The sequence below is a fragment of the Pleurodeles waltl genome, chromosome 9 (genome assembly GCF_031143425.1).
Source record: "Pleurodeles waltl isolate 20211129_DDA chromosome 9, aPleWal1.hap1.20221129, whole genome shotgun sequence".
Taxonomy (NCBI): Eukaryota; Metazoa; Chordata; class Amphibia; order Caudata; family Salamandridae; genus Pleurodeles; species Pleurodeles waltl.
The window spans coordinates 133,049,673-133,076,980 of record NC_090448.1 but is presented as its reverse complement, the minus strand read 5'-3'; the positions used below and the strand labels follow the sequence as shown (position 1 = coordinate 133,076,980).

The 27,308-nt window shown below is 42.1% G+C and overlaps 1 protein-coding gene across 2 annotated transcripts in view; it reads left to right on the top strand.

The window, feature by feature from the left end:
* PHF2 (PHD finger protein 2) overlaps positions 1-27,308 on the top strand; it is a 450,390-nt gene that overhangs the window by 408,074 nt on the left and 15,008 nt on the right. Inside the window, exons 19-22 of one of the 2 annotated variants that reach the window (XM_069206410.1) lie at positions 4,189-4,284; positions 6,587-6,696; positions 13,789-14,053; positions 14,154-14,304. In XM_069206410.1, coding sequence (XP_069062511.1) covers positions 4,189-4,284; positions 6,587-6,696; positions 13,789-14,053; positions 14,154-14,272 — 590 coding nt within the window. In that variant the 3' untranslated portion in view covers positions 14,273-14,304. The remainder of the gene's footprint in view (positions 1-4,188; positions 4,285-6,586; positions 6,697-13,788; positions 14,054-14,153; positions 14,305-27,308) is intronic. The other variant, XM_069206411.1, reaches the window with a different exon arrangement.

The following is a 27,308-nucleotide window of genomic DNA, read 5'->3' as shown; positions in this document are numbered from 1 at the left end:
TCTGGACACATGTGTTTCTGGGTTAATCCCTTCTTCAGCAGAGAACATATTTGCGGGGTGCTGGGAATGCTGCCATAAATCCCCCGGTTTCAGTACCTCTTCCATGGCATGCTGGTGCCTGCTCCAGAGCTCGTCAGCCCAGTAGCTCAAGGGAGCCTTTAAAGTCACAAACAGTTAGGAGCGCACCTGCCTGACATCCCAGCAATTAATCTGCCCCATTGCATCATGGTAGATGTAGTATCTTCAAAAAACGAACTCCATTAATTTTTAAATATTTCACCTTTAAGTAGGTACAGCCTTTACTGTGCATCTCTGGACACATGTGTTTCTGGGTTAATCCCTTCTTCAGCAGAGAACATATTTGCGGGGTGCTGGGAATGCTGCCATAAATCCCCCGGTTTCAGTACCTCTTCCCTGGCATGCTGGTGTCTGCTCCAGAGCTCGTCAGCCCAGTAGCTCAAGGGAGCCTTTAAAGTCACAAACAGTTAGGAGCGCACCTGCCTGACATCCCAGCAATTAATCTGCCCCATTGCATCATGGTAGATGTAGTATCTTCAAAAAACGAACTCCATTAATTTTTAAATATTTCACCTTTAAGTAGGTACAGCCTTTACTGTGCATCTCTGGACACATGTGTTTCTGGGTTAATCCCTTCTTCAGCAGAGAACATATTTGCGGGGTGCTGGGAATGCTGCCATAAATCCCCCGGTTTCAGTACCTCTTCCCTGGCATGCTGGTGCCTGCTCCAGAGCTCGTCAGCCCAGTAGCTCAAGGGAGCCTTTAAAGTCACAAACAGTTAGGAGCGCACCTGCCTGACATCCCAGCAATTAATCTGCCCCATTGCATCATGGTAGATGTAGTATCTTCAAAAAACGAACTCCATTAATTTTTAAATATTTCACCTTTAAGTAGGTACAGCCTTTACTGTGCATCTCTGGACACATGTGTTTCTGGGTTAATCCCTTCTTCAGCAGAGAACATATTTGCGGGGTGCTGGGAATGCTGCCATAAATCCCCCGGTTTCAGTACCTCTTCCCTGGCATGCTGGTGCCTGCTCCAGAGCTCGTCAGCCCAGTAGCTCAAGGGAGCCTTTAAAGTCACAAACAGTTAGGAGCGCACCTGCCTGACATCCCAGCAATTAATCTGCCCCATTGCATCATGGTAGATGTAGTATCTTCAAAAAACGAACTCCATTAATTTTTAAATATTTCACCTTTAAGTAGGTACAGCCTTTACTGTGCATCTCTGGACACATGTGTTTCTGGGTTAATCCCTTCTTCAGCAGAGAACATATTTGCAGGGTGCTGGGAATGCTGCCATAAATCCCCCGGTTTCAGTACCTCTTCCCTGGCATGCTGGTGCCTGCTCCAGAGCTCGTCAGCCCAGTAGCTCAAGGGAGCCTTTAAAGTCACAAACAGTTAGGAGCGCACCTGCCTGACATCCCAGCAATTAATCTGCCCAATTGCATCATGGTAGATGTAGTATCTTCAAAAAACGAACTCCATTAATTTTTAAATATTTCACCTTTAAGTAGGTACAGCCTTTACTGTGCATCTCTGGACACATGTGTTTCTGGGTTAATCCCTTCTTCAGCAGAGAACATATTTGCGGGGTGCTGGGAATGCTGCCATAAATCCCCCGGTTTCAGTACCTCTTCCCTGGCATGCTGGTGCCTGCTCCAGAGCTCGTCAGCCCAGTAGCTCAAGGCAGCATTCCCAGCACCCCGCAAATATGTTCTCTGCTGAAGAAGGGATTAACCCAGAAACACATGTGTCCAGAGATGCACAGTAAAGGCTGTACCTACTTAAAGGTGAAATATTTAAAAATTAATGGAGTTCGTTTTTTGAAGATACTACATCTACCATGATGCAATGGGGCAGATTAATTGCTGGGATGTCAGGCAGGTGCGCTCCTAACTGTTTGTGACAGGGAAAGATCAGACCTACCATTTTAATTGCATGTTTATTTCGGTTAATTTAATTAAAGAAAAAAAGGTCGCAAGAAGAGGTGGTGAAAAGTGTTTCTTTCTGTCCAAGAATGTAGATGAAATTTTAAATAGGAGCTGCTTCTCATATGCATAATTTAAAATGAGACTCCAGGGGTGCACCTCAGACTACTCAAATGAAAACTTTAAAAAAGTGGGAGAGAAACCAGAGTTGCGGCAGTGACAAGCCATCACCATATTTATGAAAGAGTTGCTTCGCTGTTGCACCACACAAAAGAGCACAAGAGCGACACAACTCTTAAGTTAGATTTAGCAAGCCAAGCAAGGCTACACGCATTGTGTTACTGTGCCCTGGGAAGATGTTGCATTGGTGGTTTGTGGGTGTTCCCATGCATTTACCCATGGATTTTGGCGCATTCCCAGTTTTCCAAATACTGGTAGACCTGGGAATGTGTCAAAATGCTATGCCTCGCCTTAGAGGACTGTTTTTATGTTGAAAAGTGCCACTTTCGACACAAAGACAATCCTGCTTACAGTGCATTGGCGCCAGGCAGCGCATTGTGTGCCAGTGCTGGGAAAAGACAGGAGTGCACCGTATTATGTTAAATAGGGCACATTCCTGCCCTTTCACTATCACGCAGCGCAGCAAGTTGACTTGCTGCACAGCGCTGTGTTTTTTTTTATTTTTATAAATATGCCTAAAAATATTAAGTAGTATAAAATCTCGGTGTTCTTTCCTGTAAAAGGATCAGGGGCTGTGTCATGTTTCCATTCTTTCTGCTGCACTGACACAGAAGGAGGTCTGGGCGTTTCTGTTTTTCATGCACACCGCATGCATTAACTCAAAATGTCTGAGTGCATGTGCTGTTGGCAGCAGAGCTCGGAATCACGAAGAGACAATTGCTAGTGTGCTTATGAGCTCTGTCTAGTGTCTGCAACCGAGGAGCTAACTCAGACATTTTTAGAAGTAATGTATGTGCGGATTATGGAAAAAAAGAAGAAAATGGGATAATGATATGGCTTCTGACCCCCTCCATGGTCTGTATCGTGTGCTGCCTCAGAGCATAGCTGGCCACTCTTCTTAAGTTATTGCACTGTCAAAAAAGTGTCCACTCAACTGAGAAATTGTCTGAGTTAGTGCATGATCTGCACACAACACAGATCAGAAAAAGTGAGCAGTGTTTACCACTTACTTTTTCCAATCTGTAGTGTCTGAATCCCATGCAGTGGCACTGGAATTTCTTTAGACACAGGTTTGCACCAGTGCATTCATTCATGATCGGCCGCAGGACTTGATTCTAAATCAAGTGGTATAGCTGACCCTGTAGAAAGCTACAGAAGGTTCTGATAAGTGCTGTAACATCACTGCCATCTGTCTCTCTTTTGAGATTGCTAAGGATATGTGTAAAAGGGTTGGAAGTTGTTTAATTGATTGCTCGGGCTCTAAATAGACAGTGGACATTCACAGTGCAAATGTAATAGAAAGACAACCCTCGTCTTGGAAATTATTATTTTTGTTCCTCCATAATAAAGCTGTGGTTTCATTACATCCAGGAAACATTTAATGAACTCATTGCTTAAAGGTATTACTAATTTTAAACATACATTGATTATATTTATCTGACAAAACTATATCTCATGCCGGAAAGTAACTTTAGGCCTTGAGTTATTGTTTTTTAACATAAATATAACTATAAGTATAACTATAGCTGCTGAATTTCTATGGTTTTGTATGGGTAAAATGTCATCCTAACTATAACGTCCTGTAACCTTTGTTTTTTTCAGTATATATATTTATATACATATATATATATATTCATCATATAAGTAGAGCATTAATTTTCTCCCACCGTGAGCACCCACTGAGGTCCCATGCCATGCATCAATTTACAGGGTTGTGTGTTGCAAACGCAATATATCTGCTTACATTAATTACATATCTATGTAATGCAGATGAGAGAGGAAACTAAAAACTCACCCTTTCCCCCTTTTCTGAATATTAAACCTCACTCTTCTTTTTTCATCTTCCTCATCGCCACCACCCCATCAACCTGTGCTTTACATCTCAAAGTACTCTTGTTATCTTCTCCTTTTACTTCTCTATTTTGCATTGATGCCATCAATGGGGGTAAAATGTGCTTCTCACAATTGTGATGTAGATTATGTTGCAATGTATCTGACAGTCGAAATAAAGTGATTTAATGATCAAATCTTACTGATTGAAGTTCTGTTATCTTCCTTAGTTTATCCTTCACTGGAATCAGATGAAGACCACCCAGTATTTAAATCCCGGTCCAAAAAGAGAAAAAGCTCAGATGATGCTCCATATAGCCCGACTGGTGAGTGTTTAGTTTTAATTTAATATAAAGAAAATAGATGAAATGCGTTGAATGGAAAATTACAACAATTAACTACGTGTTTGATGCGCAATTGGTTCTACATCGCTATGCGATGTTCATTAAAAAGCCTTTTTAGAGACAATTATGGATATATGAAATTTACTGACAGATCCTTCTCACGTGCTTGATAGTTATTTTTATTCCTTTGCCAAATTAGCAGCTTAAACCAGTCTTCTTAATTAATTTCTTCTTAATAACATTGGACCACACATCATTAACATGTTGTCACCTTTCTGCTAGTGTACACTACGTCAAGAGATCTTCTTGATTGAGGCTCCCTAGAACTGGGTTGATAAGTGATAATTTCCACTTAGAAAACAAAAGAAGATCTGAGAATCTTGTAACAAAAGTGCATGTGCACAGCTGTCGCTAAAGCAGGGCACAATAGGCTCGGGTTGGTTGGTTCGCTAACTCCTTCTCCATTTCTTTCTGTAAATTAATCAAGTAGCCGGAATGTGTGACAGTAGGTGTGGGTCCAAAATTTTGTGTAGGGAATATCGTTATACCTGCTCATAATCTTGAGGATAAAAATATGGACAGCTAAGTATGTGTAGATTTTCTATTCCTATTTCCAAATCTACTTAGCTTGACCATATGTATATTGCCAAACAACGCAGATGTGGGTTTAAAAACAGTAAAAACAGTAAATCTATACTACCATAAATGCACTCTCTATTCAGTATTTTTGCCCTGATGTTTTGGGTACACTATTAAGGTATAAGAATATTCCCTATGAACCAGCAGGTAAATGTATTCATTGTTCTATAGTAAAATAACTCTTTGTATTCATGTATTTTTATTAAAGTGATGAAGTCGTTTTTTGAGTGTATAACTACTAAATGATAGGGATTACTTGGCTGTGGTGGAAATGTTCTTAAATTTCTAAAGTGCTTCTGTCGAGCTGGATTACAAAGAGAAGATCCAGTGTTCTTTAAGAATAAAGCAAAATTCTGTGGGGTGGGAAAAATGTAACTTTTCAGCCGTGAAGGATTGTAGAAAAGATATTTTCTGACTGTATGAAATATACATTTGATGGCACTTCACACCTAGAAATAGAGGTTGCATTGATTGTTTGTGGCTCAGTGCTTACGTATCAGAGTGGAGCAAGATGGTGGGAAATGCTATTTTTTAACAGTACAGACTTCACTGATCATAGTGCATCCCGTTTAAAAATAAGACGTCAGCTGTGAAGTCATCCGAAATAGTTCATTTGTCATGAACTAATATGCACTGCATTTATTTCATATTTATTTTTGTATTTTGAACAAACACCGATGTACTGAATGGTATAAATTTGTGCTGTAGACGCCAACAACAGATGAGGACACATGCATCCCTTACAAGGAACCACCTTACAACATTAAACATGGCAGGTCAACATCTACTTCGGCAAGGAGTTTAACAGCTGACGGTGGCCATCCTATTTGGTAGAAAGAGGAAAAACTGAAAAAAATATATAGATAAAAATAGGATGCTATGGTAAAAGGATGAGGGAAAAAGATATGGAACGTTGCTCTAGCTGAGGCAGTAAGGATTGCAGCAGAGAGTGCTGGAGGGAACAACAGTAACAGTGGAGATGAGAAGAGCACGTAACCTAAGGAGCATGCAAACGGGCCAATTGTATTGGAACGTGAAGGGGAAAGTGGCAGAAGTACCGGTGAGGTAGTCTGAAGAAAGATAGGAATACAAAGGAGGTAGAAGAAGAAGGAAAATCAAGGAGCTGCCTAGGCTAGTTCAAAATGGGCTTTCTGCATTTTTCATAATTTCTTTTGGATCTCTGAGCATCTCAGATCAACAGGAGGGGAATTCCAGAGGGAAGGTGGTGCTCTTGAAAAGATTTTATTGACACATTATAGTTCTGACTTTTTTTTATCTAGTCTTAAGTTTCATAGACACCTTATATTTTTGTTGACACTGGAGATATTGAGAGATGAGTGAAGGCAGATGTAGCATTATAAAAGTCATACACACCTGTTTGAACTTCTCTAGCTTCTGAGGCGATGGTGTAGCCTCAGAGAAAGTGGTATGCAACTGACAAAATTCTTGGAATGACAAATGCAAAAGATTCAAACTCAAGAGTAGCCCCCACATTCAGATTATTTTCGAAACAGTCTCTATTTTTCTTAAGGATCAAGCAAATCAGTACTTTGTGTTATATTACATCTTAACCAATCTCTGTTTCTTTGTTTCTTTAAATTTGTTCTCAATAGCACTCTTACTGTTCATTATTTTCAAAATTTAGCAAGAGTCGGCCCATCGGTACCTCGACAAGATAGACCTGTTCGAGAGGGTACCAGAGTTGCCTCTATTGAAACTGGGCTGGCTGCAGCTGCTGCAAAATTATCTCATCAGGTAATGCTACTCATGATGCATGCTTATCTAAAAAAACAAAAAGGTTTTGGATTTACACATCTGTTATATTTGTTTTGTTTTGCATGTTTGTCTCCCTGCCTGATAAGTTTACAAAATACTCTATAAGGCATTCAATCAGAAAAATTATAATTCTTCTTCTGTTTGCAGTTGGCAGTTTGGGGCATTTTAAGTGAGTCAATGTGAGCTAAATTTTCCAGGCTTTAGTGCCATCTTAAGCATCTTTTTTTTTAACTGTTCATTGCATAGCTAGGTTGTTGTCTGGAATATTACCAAAGACAAATCGAGGAGCCTCTATATCATGACGAGAATATTTATGGTATAGATTTCATATTCTTAACCCCAACTATGTACCTCGAAGATATAGATGTTACCGAAGTACATAGATGCAGAGTTAGGCATAGAAAGTTTATTTATCTTTACCTTTTGATGTTGTGGTCCGCAGTATTGTGGTCACGATATTGTGAATGCTGAATATTCTTTCTGCAATTTTCTGGACCCACATTCTTTTTAACTAATCAACATCATTTTATGTGTATTCATCATAATACAATGCCAAATGATCAAATTAACTACATAAAATATATATATCTAAATATCATCTTAAACATGTAACACATTTAATATAAAATGCTACAAACTATAGAAAGACATTAATCTATTTTTCACTTACTTCCGCCATGGTATTGTATGCCATATTTTCCATTGAAGTCATCTTGGTGCACTTCAGCCCAATCGACCAGAGAAACACACCCCCTGTCACGTGGGTTCACTCCGCCGATTTTAAATGTTGTCCTCTCCCGTTGTTCTCTCCCGCTCCAGTGTCCAGTTTACTTAGACACTCCAACATTTTCTGCATTATTTAGTCATTTCATAAATTTTAAAACTGCATGTGATTACAGTCAGCATTTTAAAAAATAAATGCTCATAGAGTTAGTCGTTGGATCAGAAAGTTGCTTGCCCTACTTAAGTTTCTATTAATTGATAAAAAATGTACCATGAATGTCATTCCAAAAGAAACTCCGCATACACCCAGACAGTTTAATACTTCGAATGTGTTCCATAAAAGTCACATCATTTGAACATATAAATACATAATGCTTTAGATTCAATCCCGAAGGTGATTTTGTAATTAATAATTTCATAAGAGCCAACATCTGCTGTTTACGGGTTAAAAAAAATATATATATATTTAAAACATATTGCGTACCAGAAGCCAGTCATTGCATCTGAAACAATTTATCTCTCTGGACCCCTCCATTAGTTTTTACTCATCAAATTCGCTCCTGATTGCATTTAAGAACATTAATGTAAATTAATTTATAGGAATAATCACTATGATCATATATTCAGTTGAGTATAGCGTAGTAAGAAGTCTATATATTGTGTGATTGATCAGTGTGAAGCATCGATTTGCACCAATGTAATCAAAGTAAACCCGATTTAATGTGGCAGAAACTGAGCGATAAAGTTAGATTCTGGCTAATAACCATATTTGAAGCAGCGACCTTTGCTAGATTTGTAGTTAATCTTTAAAGAAAAAAGATGTTACTTGATGTTGCTTAAGTAAGCTACTAACCGGGTCATATTGCTACAGTGCACGCATAAACATCAGCTCTGTTGATGCAATACTTAGACTGATGGTTACAGCTGTCAATCACCACAGTGATGTAATGACAAAGAGTTGTTGGCCGGGAGAGCTGTGCGATTTCAGAAGGCTGCCGGTAATTTACTGTAACAACTGAAATTCACCTTCAAAACTGGATGCGACTGATGTGTCATTAACACAATTAGAGAAGGAAATGGTTGCATTAATGACTCATTAGATATGTCAATTTCGGTGCCAAGTTCACTTAAATTCGTTAGCAATTTTAGTTGTCAAAGAAAGGGCCGGGTTCCCATTTCATTAGATCGCAATCGCTGTGATGCACATATGGCTCATACGTGCCTCTGGCAGCCGCTGTTACACAGACCACCGTGACAGCCGGGCAGAAAGAGCTCACTGGGGCCGGACCGAGGCTTGTAGGCAATGATACGTCCTGTTGGAATGCTGGGCTCAAAGAGGCTGTGACTAGGCCTTACCTCCATCGAATCCACCCCGTACTGACAGCAAGCCAGGAACCAGTGGCGTAATAAGTGGGCCAAGGGTCGTAATGAATGAAAGAAAAAGGGGCTCCCGGATCCACAGTTACGTGCAGCAGTACGTGGGATGCACTTAGCCTCACGCTCCTGGTACAGCTGCGTTAATGACAGCTGTGCCACTGGCGTGATGCGCCACTTGTTGCATGGTCTACTGGACACAGTATGGTCTACGTGGCAAGCTAGTATGGTTGAATGCATGCACACCATCATAGGTCAGCGATGCCATGGTGCCCTCTGAAAACGTGTGCACGAAGGCTCAAATAAGTCCTTGAGTGCTATAGAATCTCATACAGCAAGCACGGACTGGATGCACTTCATTCCTGAAGACAACCATTATCCTTGGGTCCTCAGATCACCCTGAAAGGGTGGATGCAGATATTTATTTTCGCACATCCAGGATGCACTGCTCTGGTTGGCTTGCCTGTGTCTGGGCTAGGGGACATCAGGTCTATATATTTCTGTGCTTCATGCCCTCAGAAGAATCCACTAAATCATTCTTATTGGCTTCGAAAGTCAACGCTAAGAAGTGCAAAATGCACAATTCCTCTGAGGTATTAGCATTGTGCATTGACTCTGCAGCTCTTGTGCAATGGCAGCAGATGAGTGGCCAACTCAGGCTCTGTACTGTGCATGCAAACGTGTGCTTGCAAAGCATTGGACATCCTCATTGCAATGCTTTAGCGGAGGAGCTCATCTTTAATACTAAACTGATCTTGCAGTGCAGTCAAATGGACTTACATGGCATTCAGCCTTTGTTGGACTTATTAATGAGTTGGATAACGTTAACACCCATTACTTTTATCAGTGGTGGCTGGCTTGTATTTACAGTGGGGATATGGGGAGAGGGGTACAATAATGGTAATTTTTTTTTTTTTAAATGGGCCAGATGTATCATGCATTTTTGCGATCTCAAGATTGCAAAAATGCATTTTGGTATGCATGAATCCCAATTTGCGATTCGGTAACTTGCTACCGAATCGCAAATTGGAATTGTGACTACATACCAATGCGGTATTAAGAAGGTGCATGTCAAGGGCGCCCCTTCCTGATACCGAATCGCAGTGGTATGTAGCAATGTTTTGTGACCGAAATGTGGTCGCAAAACATTCGCATTTTACCACCTACTTCAAGTAGATAGTAACCCATTCGCAAACGGGATTGGGTCCCCAAGGGACCCTTTCCTCTATGTGAATGCATGAGAAAGCATTTTTTAAGAGCAGGCAGCGGTCCCACAGACCACTCCCTACTCTTATAAAATGAAAAGAAAACATTTAATTTTGCTTTTTTAAACGGATCCCATTTTCCTTTAAGGAAAATGGGCTGCATTTAAAAACAAAAAAAGATTGCTTTATTTAAAAGCAATCACAGACATGGTGGTCTGCGGAGCACATCAGGACACCATCTCTGTGATTTTAACCATTCACAATGGATTGCAAATTGCACCCCACCTCATGAATATTAATGAGGTAGGTCAATTTTTGAGCAGTTGGGAATCGCTAAATGAAACTCCTAGAGTTTCATACATTCAAATGGCGATTACCTAATAGCGATTCGCAAAGAATCGCAATTAGGTAATAGCTATTGGCAAAATGGATACATCTGGCTTAATGTCACTAACTTGATGGCATTTTCCTATCCTCTCGTCGTCCGTCTACCCTGGAAGCTCCAACGCGGGACCCAGGTGACTGCACTAAACAATCTTGGTGCTGCTCTCATGCTGTTAATCAACATGAGAGAAAGCGTCAGGGTTGGAGGGAGCGGCCTCTTTCAGCCCTCATAAGAGCGCTGGAGGCTGGGCTTTCTCTAACAGGTTAAAGAGTTTAAAGTGCGCATGTCAGGCTGGCAGTCGCAAGACATGCATACTTCAAATTAAAGTGCAGAGCTTCGTGCTGTCACTCAGCAGCAATTGCCCCGTCCTGTCCTGACACTCTGTTCAGGACTGGGTGCTGAAAAATAAAATGGTAAAAAATTCACTTTATTACCATTTTTTTTTTCACTTCTGGGGGGCGTTTTTTTTTTTTTTTGCGGAGTGACGCTCCTCCGCTCTCTTGCGGAGGGGCCGCTCCTGACTTTTATTGTCAGGAGACAGTTACGTTTTTGATGTAAAATATATTATTTTAATAGCAGTGTTAGAATGAACAGCGTGTCAGCTTCGAGGCAAGCAAGGCCTTCTCTCTAACTTCAGAGAGGCCACAAGACGCAAGGTCACGAGATTCAGGGGTAGATTGTGGAGGTGGGGGCAAGAGAAGTCTGTAAATTAATAGGAGCTGTGCTCTCCTTGTCACAGCCCCTCACACACACCACCCTTTGAGGCAGAAAACACCAGTAAAATGCAAGAATCGCTAAAAAGTCTCAACAAAATCTGCAGTACACTTGCTGGTGCAACAACAGGGTTGGCTGAGCCATTCATAATGCCATGAATCGTTCCACTAATATAATGCATGGCGGCGGGTTGAATAATGATTAATATCCACTCTTTTTAATACCCACAGACATTTCAGTTCTGACTTGTTCTATACTAGAGTTATTATTCATGTCATCATTGGAGTGAGTAATCCAGGAACTTCTGGGCAACCAAGGCTTTCTGACTCTACTTATCCTGATCTCATTCACCACGTTGCAGTGAAAGCGCCTGGTGACAGCAGCCGTGTGATAACATGAACTGTCAGGCAGACAAGATCGGCTCACTGTAGGGGCACTGATGCATATGTGATGCACTCCGTACTGCGCTCATCAGACCATCTCCCTGATGCACAGAGCAGGACTTAACATGGCCAACGCAAAAAAATACGATTCATGTGGTGCAGACCGAGAGATGTGTTAAAAGGCGCGTGTGCCATAGGTGTTTTATCCAACCCAGTTGTCCTCATGTTAGCTGTCTTTCATAGCAACACATGCTCAGGACCAACCCATCCTCACTCCTCCCTTCTGCACCCACTTCGCTCGGGGGCCCCTGCTGATCAGGATGGGCCGAACCCTCTAAAGGGCCCACCAACCCTTCGGAGGCCCTCATTCAGCCCTCGGCCAATGAATATTTGTAAGATATGGAAGACTGTGGGCCTCTCTTCACAATTTGCAGGGAGTCTCATCATGTTGCCTCATGCCACTGACTCCGGTCCTTGCTCAGGGCTACACTACCCTTCTTCTTCGCTCAGTTCCCGCCTCCTCGTCCTCCTCTGTCTTTCTCCTTGTCCGCGCCCTCTCTCTCGACTCTCTCTCTGTCTCCCTCTCCCTCTCTTTATCTATCTCTCCATCTCTCTCTTTCCTCCATTTATTCACCTCTTAGCAGAAATGTGCGTGTTGAAAATTAATTTCTCACGTTAAAGAGAACACTATTACCTTTATCATGAAACTGGCTTCCTTTTGCATGTGCTTGCATGATAAATACGTGAGCACAAAGGATGCAGCAACTGTATTTCGCAGCTCCTGTCGGCGTTTTACTTTTTGTCATTCTTCAAGCATTGCCGTTCGAGTCAGTTGTGTCTTTATCCATGCCAGTCAATTACCGCGTGGTGCTCTATTATTGAATTCTACTGTGTGCTTTTCTTTTGAAATAAGATAATAGTGCTCGCACGCTAGATAATACTTCGAAAATCTCAGTAAGACCAGCAAGCAATAGAAGATAAACGGTACAATGGGGGAAAACAGTGTCAATAAGAATTAGACTCGTGATTTACAAAAATTGAACTTAAATGCAGGGACAAATTAACCATTACAAATGCGCGGCTACGTTCTTTGAGCTGTAGGCCCTGACTCCGAGCCGCGAGCCTGCGTACATGTATTCATACATAGCTAAGCTACATGCGGGCGCTTTGATGTGATTTGGCTCCCGTGAGTCACGTGCGACTGGTGACGGTAGCCCTCGTAGCCACGTCACCCATGGCGGCAGCATTAGCATATAAGTGCTTTAAAGAGTCCGTCCATATGATTTCGCCTACTTTTCAACATCTATGTTAGGAGGGCTCGTGCATGCCATGAGCGGTGCAGTACAGAGAGACGGTGCGGCAAAGAGCGTTTTTGCCTACGTCCTGCAGTGTCGTCTGTGCTCTGGGCGGTCAGTGGATCGCCTGTGTGGAGTGAGCTGGAATTGACCCCTGCTAGACCCACAGGCGTGCTTCCATGTGCAAAATGTGTGCCGGAGAAAGATGTTTGTGAAAAGTGATCACATGCAGCAAGCATATGCTGCCCATTCATAAATTCTTGTCGGAAACTCGCGCCGATGCAAAATGCAAGCTTTTCCAGTCTGATTTTGTGCAGATGCCAGAAACCATTTTGGAATAGAGCTCTGTATGAAAACTGCTGATTCCAACTAGGCACAGCAGTGATCAAATTTTTAAATAGTTTCTATGAATTAATTTTAGGGTATGAATTAGCAGAATTGTTTTTCGAGAAAAGAAAGGTGGTTAGAAATTTCCATAACTGAAATGTGCTTACACGAGTTGATAAATTGGCTTTATGTTGAGTTTCTTACTGCAGATCCATGAGATGTTGTACCGCTACAAATTTTATACCCTTTTAATATTCAAGTGGACGGCAGCCATTTAATTGACCTAAGAAGGAATGAAACACACAGTTCACACTTTTGGGATCAGGACATAGGATAGTTCACACTTTTGGGATCTGAACATAGGACCTGTAGGCTGGGCATTAGGAGCTTATCCTGACTGAATGAAATGCAGATTGCACATGCTTGGATGGTTTAATGTTTATAGAGAATGACAAGTGGTTTATTGCCACCATGTTTACAGACTGAATATGTTATGAGGTGCATACACGATCAGTACTACTGCATGCCTATTAACACGTGATAAGTGGAGATGCAGGTGCATTTTTGCACAAAACTTTACAAAAAGTGATTAGGAGTTACTATGTGGTGGCTGTTGTAGATGGTTTAATTATTAAAGAGAGTTTGCACGTTTGCTTCCATTTAAGGAGGAGCAGAAGATCAAGAAGAAAAAGAATACCAAAAAGAAGCTCTCATCCAACCTCACAATTAAAATCCCTCAGGAAAGCAGTTCTCCTGAACCCTCTAAGCTGGATCTCAGTCCAACAACCGTAGCAGATCATGAATATACCGCTGGGGCAAGCACGTTTGGGGTAGCGCAAGTAAATCGGGGTTCTCAGCCCTTGGCACCAGGAGTGTTTCTCCAGCAGAGAAGACCCTCTGTGTCTTCACAGAACAATTCAGCTGCTAAAGGTACAGTAGAGTGATTACAGTACATAAATAAGCATTATTGTTCATTTGACAGTTTGAAAATCAGTATTTTGTAACTCTTTGAATTTATTCATTTGTTTAGTTTTCTATAGCACCCTTATCCAGGGCGCGTTTCAAAATAATAATACAAAACAGTACAAATTTGGAGCTGCTGATGGTTGGATGAATAAAAAGAAGCAGGCCGGTCTGTTGCAATTTTAGAGTGAAGAAGGAGGAAAGGCCAGAGAAAAGAGGTGGGTTATTAGAAGGGTAACAAAGGAGAACACAAAGAGGGCATTGGTGGCAATGAATGGGGGAGCGGAGTGAGGTGAGGACCGTGGTAGCATGCAGCACTGGTCACAAAAGCGGCGTGAATTTGATAGTTCAATATGTGCTTGTATGTATGTATGTATTATTAGATGTTTATTGCTTCACTCTAATTGGTAAACTCAAGATTCATGACACATCCTATACAACAAACCGGGCCAAAAATCCCACCAATGTTTCCAGGTGCTTTGTATATAAAATATGTTTTTTTGTGTGTGTCCTGAGGGAATGCCTGACATTTTGAAAGCTGTGAGGTTATTGTAGGTTTGTTATGTCACTCAGAGAACAGGCTGTAAGCCAATGTCCGGGATCGGCAAGAAACACCTTTGGTTATGCAGTTGATAGGATTGGACACAGTGTAACCACTGGTCACATATGCCATAGTGTCGGTGATGAAGGCATATAATCCATTTTAGTCCTAAAAAAAGCATTGTGCGTTTGTCCAGAAGTACAATGTGTATCTAGCTGTGCCTGTTTATCACAGTTATGAAACCTTATTTGCCTTAACACTTTGTTTATGACCACTTTGTGAAGGGTTACATTTACACAGGTCCCCCCACCTGGCCACTGTGCCCAACCATTTGGAAAACTGTTTTATTACTCTGTATATTTCTACCTGAATAGTACCCACATATTCAGTACTTCATGATGGCAGGCTGGATCTGGACATTTTTCCATAGCTCTCTTGTGCTGGTAGGGCGAGCAGCTCAATTTTGGCACTTTAAGCATCATTTCACTTTTCCATGTCCTCCGGCACAGATCTAGAGCTTGTCTCTACATTGCTTTTCATATCCTTCAGAGATTTTTTTTTCTACAAATTAGCATTCATATTTGAGTGCAGTATGAGGATAGTGCCATTTAATGAGGCGCTCTTATACCTATTGTCATAAGCAGGGGAAAAGCCCATGTCTACCTAGTTAATAAACTGGCTAATTCTCAAGCACTATAGACCAGCTCCAGAGAATCCTATTTCTTTGCCTGTCCATTAATCCCCAGAAAGCCTAGTCATATAAGGCGCCTCATGTATGAAACAGAACCCCAGCTCCTTCCTCATAGCCCTTCCAGACATGGAGGAAAAGAAGCTAGAGGCACTTGGAGAAAAGGCCTTCCCATCTGTAAGCCTGGCACTAAGCTGTCTCAACGCAGCTTATTTGTTAAGGAAGTATACACGTGCCCTCTGTGATATGGTACAACTGGTAGTCCCAAATTTGCCCAAACACCTTAGAGACCACTTTACAGAGGTCGTTTGAGTTGGGCAAGACACATCCAGTAAAATAATTAGAGCTGTCTGGATACTGGAGACTCTCTACCCGGGCATATGAACTACTCTTTAGCGTAACTGTCTTCGCTAGAGATGTTTAAATAGCTTTGATGGGCATGCCTTTTGATGGAGCAAGACATTTTGATGATAAGACAAACACTAGAGAGGCACAAGACAGGTAGTGTGACAGCTGATCTTTGGGCCTATCATGCCTGCACTTCGTGTTAGGGTCGACACACTACCTATTTGCGGTCCCCCTTTTCGTAACAACATTATCTCCTTCAGTTTCTACAAAAGTGAGTTTGAGGCCCAACCCCTGAGGTCAGGGATATTGGTATCCCCGTACCTTTATGACTAGCTGCTCAAAGTGAGCTTGCTGCAGACTGTTGCATCAGTTGCATGCCTACAAGAAACATCATCCCTGCTGTTTGAGTTGGGTTTTTCCATCAATATGCCCAAGTCTCATCAAGAGCTCTCTCAGTGCCTTCTGTTAACAGGGCAGTACTGGACATATCACTTCAAGTTTTTTCTTCCTACCTAAAAATACAGGATATTCAAGGCTATGATTATGATGTTTTTGGAGGGAGCTCAGATTCCTGTCCTGACAGTCGATCGCCTGCTGGGTCTGCTGTCTTCCTGCATCCTCCTAGTCATGTATGCCTGCTGGCACATGAGGACTCACCAGTGATACCTCTGCAGGCAGTGGTTCAAGTACAGGAGAGAACTGTGACAAACCCTTCTGATCTTTCCAGGACACTGCAGCGGATCTGGCCTGGTGGTCTGAATTTACACCTACCTCAGGGATATGCTTTTACCTCCTACCATCCATGTCTGTTTGATGACAGAAGCATCCCCCTTTATTTGGGGTGGTCATCTAGAAGAGCTGAAGATCAGCGATCTCTACGTTCCAGAAGAGCATGTTGTTCAAAGTTGCCAGAAAGAACTGAAGATGATTTGGCTGGCACTCAAGGCCTTCCTTCCCTCTGTTAGTAGCCAACCTATCCAGTTCTTGACAGAAAGTACAGCTATTATGGTATCACAACACACGGGGAGGAGTAGGGTTTCACTATGTCTGTCTAGAAGCACTGAGGCTCTATGTGTGGGCGCCACAGCCGAAATTTGGCTAGTCACCATCTGGAAGTGGTACAGTACATCTTTGCCCTGTGAGGCACCCCACAGCCACTTGCAGCTATTCCCATTGCCAATTCCGCTTCCTCCAATATTTGCTGCAGGGAGAGTTGGGAAATGAATTACTTTGAGGTGGAACTTACTATTTCACTATGCATTTCCTCCCATGTCCTTGTGTTTTGAGGAAGATTTGCTAAGACTGGGCCTCATTTCTTTTCATTAATGAAGACAGGCAAAGAAGGGTATGGTGAACGGACCTTCTGCATCTCTCATTGTGGTCCTCGCTGCATCTTCCTCTAGGAGCACACCTTCTCTCCCAATCAGAGGGGCAGTTTCTTCATCCCAACCTCCAGACCCTCCCCTTCATGCTTGTAAATTGAGTGGTGGCATCTTAGATCTTTCCTCCTGCTGCCAGAGTTAGTAGTCAGTGGGATTCAGTCTGCTTGTTGCCCCTCCAACAAAACGGTCTGTAGTTTAAAGACACTAGAACAATGCAACAGGTACATAGTGTAGTGGATAAAAATAGGGCAAGCTTTGGAATCTGTTTTACAGGTGTGTAATTTGCAGGTAAAAGTACCCATCAAAAGAAAAAGTTACATACATTTGGAGACAATATTTCTGGTGGATAGAGTATCTACTTGCAGATTTCTCACCAACCCCACCCACCTCCCCATTCTGAATAATAGTCTTATGCCTCCCTAAAAAGTTCCAACTTATATTGCTGCTTTATGCTTTGCTAGTTGATGTCCTTCCTCATCTCTGAGTCTAAGGGCATAGAAAAAACAGATGGGGTGGACTCCACATGGGCCCATTGACGTCACAATGGCATACCTTCTGGCACCAAAATTGAGCCCACACCTTCTAATTGTTCAGGAGAGCTATGAAAAAAGTTTTGGCAACTGCCTGGGGCACGAAGTATTCAACAGATGAGGAACCTTCATATTGGCTGAGAATCCAGCGGAAAGATCACTACCAAAGGCAAGTAATTTTTTCATTCAACACTAATTACTTTATCCACAATGGTATGGATTGACTTTATGTTGACACCACCACCCTTTATCCCAGATTGGTTAACAGTGGTATTAGGATGCCAAATTAAATTAGATCGAGGTAAAGGGCAGGTTGAATTGTTGGTCACAGCAATGGTGAAGTTACTGTAACATTCGTTGATTATAGCATATCCTACCCATTCCTATTGGGTGATGCTTATAAAGGAAGGCCAATATAGGGAGTTCCCTATCTTTCAGTGCTTTTGACTGAACCAGAAGATTCAGACTTGTGGCGCTGTTCCAATCCATACTGCTGAAGTTTATCTTCTGAAGATTTTCAAATAATGCTTACCCACCCTGAACCATTGATATCCCCTCGAGGGTTCATCACAAAACGGCAGAATGCGCTGCAGTTTGTCGATAGGATCATTTACTCATATGACATAATCAAGATTAGTTGCCAAGCAAGATGTTTGTCTTTTGGCTGGAACTGTGGGTTTCTAGATCATTTGAGAAAACTTGCACTGTAGCAGGAAAATACTTTTTTAGAAGTATGAAAGTGATGGCTGATTTGACTTTACTGTAGTGATTGAATACACAAGTAAGTAAACGTGTTTTTGCATATTTAACGCAGCATCATTCAGCATGATGTGCTTACCACTGTTTCTCAGACACTGTCAACGTCCTTTTTTCTACCTTTCTGGGTCATCTGCTTTTAATAGACTCTTGGCAGTCAAATAGAAATGATGGACTGGAGTAGATGTGTGCAGATCGACCTATGCCACGCTGTGGCAGTGGGTGGGACCAGGAAGCTTGGCAGCAGCATAAGAACAGCCACAAGTGTGCAGAGCTGTCAGTCATTTGCATAGTGACACGGTGGTCGAATTGAGTAGTGCTGTGGTTTCTTTTGAGACGACTTTTCCCAGCTTGTCACCCTGCTGTCCATCAACGAGCTTCCCAAACGATGGAACTCAAAGTGCAGCAAAGTAAATAGACAATAAAAACCCACACGTGATACACTTACGCTCACGTACATGCACGCCCACTACTGTACATGTCGACTCACTGACTCGTTACAGCTTAATAACCAAACATGAGCAACTGGTTTCCTTAGAACCATCAGGTTGTAATTGTGGACACAACAAGACTGGCAATTCTTTAAATAGATGAGCCCCTTTCAGGTAGCTGAGGCCTTGAATTCGGCATGTTTAATTGAAACTCTGTTTTGAAAAATCCTCGTTATCAGTTAAAAGTGACGAAAGTCTCACACAGCCATTAGTCTACTTGACACATTCAGTGTTTTCTACATGCTTTCCGGCTTGTACTGCGCCTCGTTATTTTGACATGTGCCACTGCGGCTGTGCTGTGATCACTCGATGAGGCGGTGTGGAGTGAATGGATGACATTTTTGTACAGCGCGACCAACACCCAAAAAGGGTGCCCTGGTGCTGGTAGAAGATGCAGGGCTCAGACAGCAACAGAGTGGCACCAACATAAAAGTATTCTAGAAATGCTTAAAGAAAGGCAGATTTTGGGATCTTTTCTAAGAACAGCTTCAGAGATAATGGCGTTTGGGGGACGAGAATTTCAAAGGGAAGCTGCAAGAAAAAAAGGACCTTCCGCGCATTCTGGCTTTTTTGCACATTGGAACGCACGCATCTTGGATCTAAATGATTGTAGGGTGTGAGGGGGCACATAGGAGTGAAAGGGAGACTGACCGTAGGAAGGACCTGTTTTTAGATAAGGCCGTGCAGAAAAAGAAGATGGCTTTTAAAGCATTGATTGTGGAGCAGCGCTGCTTACACCCTTGCTCTGCATGTCCAGCTTCCATGTCAAGCTTTGACACTGACCTACATGAAGCGGGAAAAAAACAAGGATCCTTAGGAGGTAGGTTAATTCAGTCATGACACTGCAGCTGCAGTACCACATTAGTCTACAACCCTGCAGCAGTCCTCATCATCCTTGAAGGAATACAGTGAGTGGGAAGTACAGGTGAGCGAAACCACAACTAAAGCATGAATACCACTGGTCCCCTGGCCAGCACCTGCATATGGTGCTCTGGTGCTGCATGGAGGCTGGAGCAGGGGTGTCTTGGGGAGAAGGACAAGGGAGATGGGGCATTGCCGAGATGGGGATGCTGAGGTTCATTCTGGTAAAGGAAAGTGGTGAGAGGCAGTAAGGTGAAGACGTTCTTTAACCATCCCGCCTATTATTTTCACACTATGTTTTCCTAACTACCCCTGTGTATTTAAGTACATAATGCTTTTGCACTGTTCTTTTGCCCACGTTGATTCCCACTAAAAAGTTGAGCACGAGTTATCAATGCAACGCTATGGGTGGCCACAATATGTGCCTTCTTTATTCTAACCCACGTTGCACAGCATCAGGAATGCTTCGCAATAGTTCTGAAAACCATTGACTTCGGCAATGCCGGTCATATTTTGTATTGAGCGCTCCATGACAGTGCACAGGTTTCCTTGTTCTCCCCCCTGTTTTACTTCTGCCTAGTGTTCTGCCTTGCCCCACCACCCAAACTTTCTTTGCACTCTTTCCCTAACTTGCTCACACCTTTTACACATTTAAGCATTTGATTTACCATTCTAATATGGCCGTCTACCATTTTAGGTATGTAAATATGAAATGGTAGCCATGTGTTAGACCATCCTAACACATGCATTCATTTAACATTGGCTAAAAGCTTTGGCAAATCCAATAGCTCAGCCTTTTAGAGATGAGATCAATTCGATTTGCCAACGCTTCCTTCTTTTTTTAAATAGGGGAATCCGACGTATACTACTTTTCCCTCTTTTTTTCCCTCTTGTTTTTCATGCTATTTTGTTTTTCAGATATTTTCCTACCTTATTTGTCCACATATTTCTTTTGTGTCGAATTGGTTAATGTGAGTTGTTTTTTTAGGAATAAAACCATAGAAGTAATAAATTGTAAGTTAAAATGTGTTGAGGTAACACCACCTACAAAGGCAGAACACAATGTGGGTGATTCACTGCTCCATTCTGGGTGCAGGTCCTCAAGTGCCCATTATGCTCCCCCTACTCTGAAGCCCCATTCTTTCCATTAAGGGCTGCCCTTTGAGCCTATTCCCCGACATGTCGACCATACAGGTAGCTGTAATTAAGAAACTAATGGGCTTCAAGAAGTGCTTTGACCTGTTGTAAGCATTATGGGCTTTTAACCACGCCTATGTCATGCCCATCACTTTCACTCATTTATGGGGTTGCCTCTCAAAAATCATGTGATGTCATTGGTAAATGCTTTACGTTTGTCCCACCTTGAGGCTGCTTTTGTCACACCTTGCAGACTACCCCTATTACATGGATTATTGCACAACTGCTGATATACTTCAGCGTGGGCAAACTACTTTTTTTGTCTATCCACTTCATACTGCATGGCAGCCATGGCACTCACAGCGCAAACAGGCACAACAGCATGAACATGATTGGCGGTATTGGAGCACTGGTCACATTGTTCACAGTTACCTAATTGTAGTCATTTCTTGTGGCTCTCTCCTTAAACACTTGAAATTGGTAAATGCTTTTTGTAAAACAGAAATCGTCAAAGCGAAAGTGGCTCTCCCGGCACAGTGGGAGAGCTGATACTACAATATTCACTGCACTAGTGATACTTGCCGCATAAAGCTTTGCAGGCCATTATTTTTACAAAACATTTTTGCTCATAACTCAGCCTGTGGTGGTCCTAAGACAGTGGGGCCACCACTAAAATGTTCAACATGACACTCTCTATCGGTCTAGGTCATCGCTGGGTTCCCACACTAGGTTAGCAGGGACCACAAAAAAAAAAAAAAACTCCTACCATTCACTGTCTTTCTAAATGCTCTCATGGCTGGAACTTTTGTTTTACATTTGGGAATAGCTTGTGTTTTAAGGGCCTTGTTTGTAACATCATTGCTATAGGCCTGCTACCCCGGAAAATGTGTAATGCACTACGCTCTACAGGAGCTAAATATATTGTTACATTGGATTAATTATTGCCATTTTCTTTTCATGTGGTTACGCCTTTTAGTGACTAACTATATGATTTAATGACCATGTTTCTTACAAATGCTATTTTCATTGTGGTTTCCTCTAGGGGCTGTTCTGAGCATTACAGTCATATTAACATATTAAAATATTTGTGGAAAGGAAACGTAGCCCATAATGCCTTGCCGGGGCATTTCTTTTACAAAACATTTTTGCTCATAACTCAGCCTTTGGTGATCCTAGGACAACTGGACCACATTCAAAACGCTCTTTCTGTCTAGGTCATCTCTGGGTCTCCACACTAGGTTAGTGTGAACCCCAAAATAATAACTCCTCTCACTATTCAGTGTCTTGTAAGCTTTCTCGTGGATAGAACTTTTGTTTTACAACTGGGAGGGGTTTTGTTTTAAAGACCGTGTTTGTGATATCATTGTAGTAGGCCTGCTAGCTCTAAAAACACCCTCTAGGGGCTAAGTATATGGTTACACTGCATTACTTGCTCCTGTTTTTTTCATGGAGTTATGCCCTCTAGGGGCTCACAATATGGTTACATGACCTTTGTTTCTTACAAATGATATTTTTGATATGGTGTCCTCTAGGAGCCGTTTTGAGCATTACAGTGTAATGCCAAAAGTTTACTTCTGATAAAGGTTTATATGATAATTGTATTTGTTTTAAATAATATTTCCTTTTTACAATTATGATAATGATTCAGACCAACTTAACATCCTTATTACACTATTACTGTTTGAACACTCTTGATATGTTTAGGTGACCCTTCTAGTTTATTTCTCCTCTGTGGCGGTCTTGTGTCTTTTTTGGAGGAATTGTGCTAGCCAGCCAGCAACTGATGGTGGGGTGATGAAAGTGGTATTCTATTGGAGTTAGCACAGCAGATTTTAATTGGGATGCTAAATGGCAAAATGTTCATTTTTTGCTGCAAGTAGAGGAAGAAGGTAAATGGAAGTGCTTTAGTTATATGCATGGCCACTAGAATTATATGGCAGGAAAAGACAAAATTATGAGGCAGGGTTGACCAATTTATGTGGCGAGAAAAGTCCAGTTATGAATTTACAATGCCAATAGCTCTAACTCATGCAAATACGAGACCTATTGCATTGCAAATGCTTGTTATGAATTAGTTTTACTTCCATGTATAACAAGTGGAATGCGTGTGTTGCTTTTTTGGTGCTCAAATTTACTATCATTAAAACTGTTTGACCCCATCTTTGATGCAACAGTTTCTCTTCCCAAACCCTGATTCATAAACTTATTTACACACCCTAGGTGTGCTAAAAACAGCAGGGTTGTATCATCGGTCAGTTTGTGTCAGGATATCTTGAGCATGGCTTCTTGGAAGTGAAAGGCATTTTTCTCTTTGCATCCATCTGTATGTAGCTGTAGCTATCTCTTTTCCCAGCCACACCTGGCTACACCATTGCCTCTCTTTGGCTACTTGTGTAGGTCCCTTTCTATGATTATGTCTGTTGGTGTTTTTTGTGAATGTATTTGCATATCTTTATGTCATATCACGTATGTGTTATGCTTTTCATTCTGTTTTCGTCTGTTCAACACCGTTGCATGTGTAATGATAATTTGCGAAGGCCTCAGAGGTGTTGCTTCTGAAAAAAGTTTTATGCTAAGCGAAATTCAGAGCTTTGCCAGAGTTTTGATACCCTTAGCCAAGTAACATTTTGCTGCTCACCTCCGTAGTGTGCCACCTCCTTTTGCTGCAGAGTAGTGCAGCGTAGTGCGCTGTTTTGTCTTGACTTATTCTCAAGCTGACACCTAAAACCAAGCACAAGGCAGTTTTGACGACATATTAAACTTTGAGCTAGTGCTCAAATTGTGACATTGTAGATAATCTGCTAAAAGACATTGGAAAGTTTCTGTTTAGTTTTAGTTGGACGACGGAATATTCTCAGCTAACCAGTAAATTTCACCATTCACCCACAAGTGACACTGTTGGTAAAGTGCATTGCCTCAAGCAGTCACACACTCTGGTATGCTTAAGTGGAAGGCACAGTAGATATGCCCAATTAATTGGCGCCGAGTAGAATAAAAGAACGTCCTTGTTATGTTTGTACGTTTTTCCGAATAACTGAGGCATAGACATGTAGTGGGTACACAACTGCATATTGTGTGTTCAGCTGCAATATCAGTTGGAAGTTAGACATAGGGTTGGGCAAAGTAGGGAAAAAAAACAACAGCAAAAAACCAAACATCAAAGAAGCTGATGTTTCCGTTACCCCAAGAAACCACAGAACACATGTCTGGAACAAAAACGATAACAGTGCAAGGCAGCGTCAACAAACACCACCTGGCGCTGTACAAACCAAGCATCCTCTTTGACTGTAACATCTGATAAAGGAATTCACGGGTCCAGTGTCAAAATATTATTGAAATGCTATTTCAGAGGGTTTCTTCTCGGCTCTGCTCAGTAGAGCTTCAGAGGGTGAAAACGTTACTGTATAGCTAACTTAAGTATAGCTAAGAATCACTGGCACCATTTCATTTTTTTTAGAAACTGATCCAAAATGTGTCTGGTAGCCAGAATTGACCCGGCTGCCAATCCACCTTGGGTAGAATGTTCTGAAGAATACTGAAAATTCCTTCTTCAGTGGTCAGCTGTAGTTTCTTATCAGGGATGAGGTTATTAGGAGCAGGTACATATTTTTTTAAATTTATTTACCATTTAAGCACCTTCCAGAGAGCTTACAACAAAAGCAAACATCCTTTACGTTTTGCAGCAAACATTCTGAATGTTGCAAGAATGCGACCTCCACTCAAAGTGCTTACATTGCTTGACGTTAGATCAAGAACCAGGTGACTATGACACTTGTCCTTCCTTCAGGTCCATTACTCGTACACAGAGAGACACTCAGCATTTGTAGGAAAGCTGAATGTGACAATGAATCTCCTGTCCTTGTAAGAAGGTACTATAGTCTCGATGCCTGCTAAGTCCCCTTTTTTTTCCCAACTATATTTTTTGTCTACTGACGTTGAGTTAATTACTATAACTCTCAGGAAGATGTATTTGGACTTTGGTATTGTGGTCATGAAAAGAGCATGATCCATGTAGTCCCAGTTAAATGCTCTGTACCTGTGGATATGATCTCCTCGTCATAGCACCAAATACAGCATCAACACATCAGTATTCCTAAATCAACACGTCTGCTTAAAGACCAACCTTTTCAGCATTAACCTCCACTTCTGCCAAAATCAAGGTCTAAGTAGTCTATTGCCACCATACTCACTCTGTCTCATTGAACTTCATTAGGTGTATAAAAAGGGTTTAGACAAGCGTGCCATTATCTCACCTATGCACACATGTGAACAGTTTTTCATTTCATCTGAGCCTTTTAAACAGATAAACAGTGGCTAATTTGTGCCCGTCGTTGCCGGTGAGCCTCACTGGGTCTTATTCCTGGAAACATGGACTCATTTCTGTTGGTGGTTGTCTGTTCTGAATATTGGATTAATAATATAAATGTTCGAGAGTGTCAATACAACTCTGCTGATTTGTTGTTGCATTACTTTGCGTACATCGTGTCAGGTTAACTTTTTTTTTTACTTATATACATTTATAGACAAATTAGCATCTTCTAATGTCGATCAGTTTTTTTTTTTTTTTTTTTTTGCAATGCTGCAGCAGACTGCGCCCTCTGTGCCGGTGTTTCAAAGCTTCAACGGATGGGGCTACACTCACAAACAACGAGAACCACCTCCCATTGGTTGATTTGAAGGGAGCACGGACAGGAGGTTTGTTTCTGCGCGTGTTCTTAATGACGTTCTGTGCAGAACCGGGCACCAAGCATTGCAAAGACGGCTTCCACGTCTTAGGAGTCTGCTGCTATGCTGGCTGTATGTACCATTACGATGTCCAAGTGGACCTCCTTGTCTGCGCTGCAGCACAACAACAGGGACCATGGGCCAGATGTAGGAAGCCTTTTGCATGTCGCAAACTGCGAAAAACGCAGTTTGCGGCATGCAAAAGGCCGAACGCAATGCTCATCCCCAAATTGCGAGTCGGTACCGACTCGCAATTTGGAGATGCGACTCGCATATAGTAAGGGTTGTTCCCTTCCTATTTGTGACCGCATCGCCATGCTGAGTTGCTTTGTGACCGCGAATGCGGTCGCAAACCAACTCGCAGTTACCATCAGTGTCACACTGGTGGTAACACATTCGCAAAAGGGAAGGGGTCCCCATGGGACCCCTTCCCCTTTGTGAATGCCGAAAAAAATATTTTTTCAGAGCAGGCAGTGGTCCTATGGACCACTGCCTACTCTGAAAAAAACGAAACCAAATGGTTTTGGAAGTTTTTTCATTTTGCAACTCGTTTTCCTTTAAGGAAAACGGGCTGCAAAATGAAAAAAAATAACTGCTTTATTGACAAAGCAGTCACAGACATGAAGGTCTGCTGACTACAGCATGCCACTATCCCTGTGAGTGCAGGGACTCGCTATGGGGTCGCAAACTGCGACCCACCTCATGAATATTGATGAGGTGGGTCTTTGCGACCCCATAGCGAGTCGCAGAAGGTGTCTGAGACACCTTTCTGCCTCCCATTTTGCAAGTCGCAAAATTTTTGTTTGCTACATCTGGCCCCTCGTTCGTTCGGGTGGACTAAAAAGCCTCAGCTACACCCTGTTGTGTCAGCCTTAAAATCTTGAAAACTGTGAACATGTACTGCAAAAAGATGCCAGGCAGAGAAGGAGCAGCATCTCTATACATGCTGCATGGCGAAGGAGGCAAAATGCTTGTGTCCTAGTTTAGAAACGTCTCTTACATTGCAAAATACAATTGAGGTCGTGGAGGGATACCTGGAGTGAAACAGCCATAAAGCAGAAGTTCCCGCCACCCCAACATCTTTAATGAAGTTAAATGATCCTGTGGCATGACTGTGTTAAATTGTAAGTCTGCCTCTGACAGCAGTTCAAAGTACCCACCTGTTTAGTGCGCTTGTGCTGCTCTCCCAAAGCTCGCTACAGTCTGCATGCACAGCTGGAACAGATATGTATTTCTTTTTTGCACACCTTTGCCTGAAAGGCACACTAGCATCACACCAGTGCAGCATGGGGCTGGGCTGGTAGGCCCCGAGACAAATCTGAGCCTCAAACTGAACCTGTTCACCGAAAGCTCTTGTGCGTTATATTTTCACCGTTTTTACTTTAAACTTTTCAAGAGTTACACAACTAAATGACAAAATATGGACTTCACTCTTCCTGTGAGCAGGCAAATAGTTTGCTGGATGGGCCCAGAGAACACGTGAAGTCTCCCTTGTAATGGCCAATTCAACAAAGACAAAGCTATTTGCAGTTTTCTATATTACACACACCTCAATTTTGTCATATGTGTTCTTACACTGTGAACTTTTATACGTTATTTGTGAACACATCCACTATTGATATCTTTTAAAGATAGTTAAACTTTGTTTTTAGTGAGTAAATTAAGTTCCATTAAACATAATTTCAGCCCTTGTGATCTGAGGAAGCAGGCTAAAATGGATGGGATGCTTGCCTCTGCTCTGTCTCACCTCAGTGTAGGAAAAA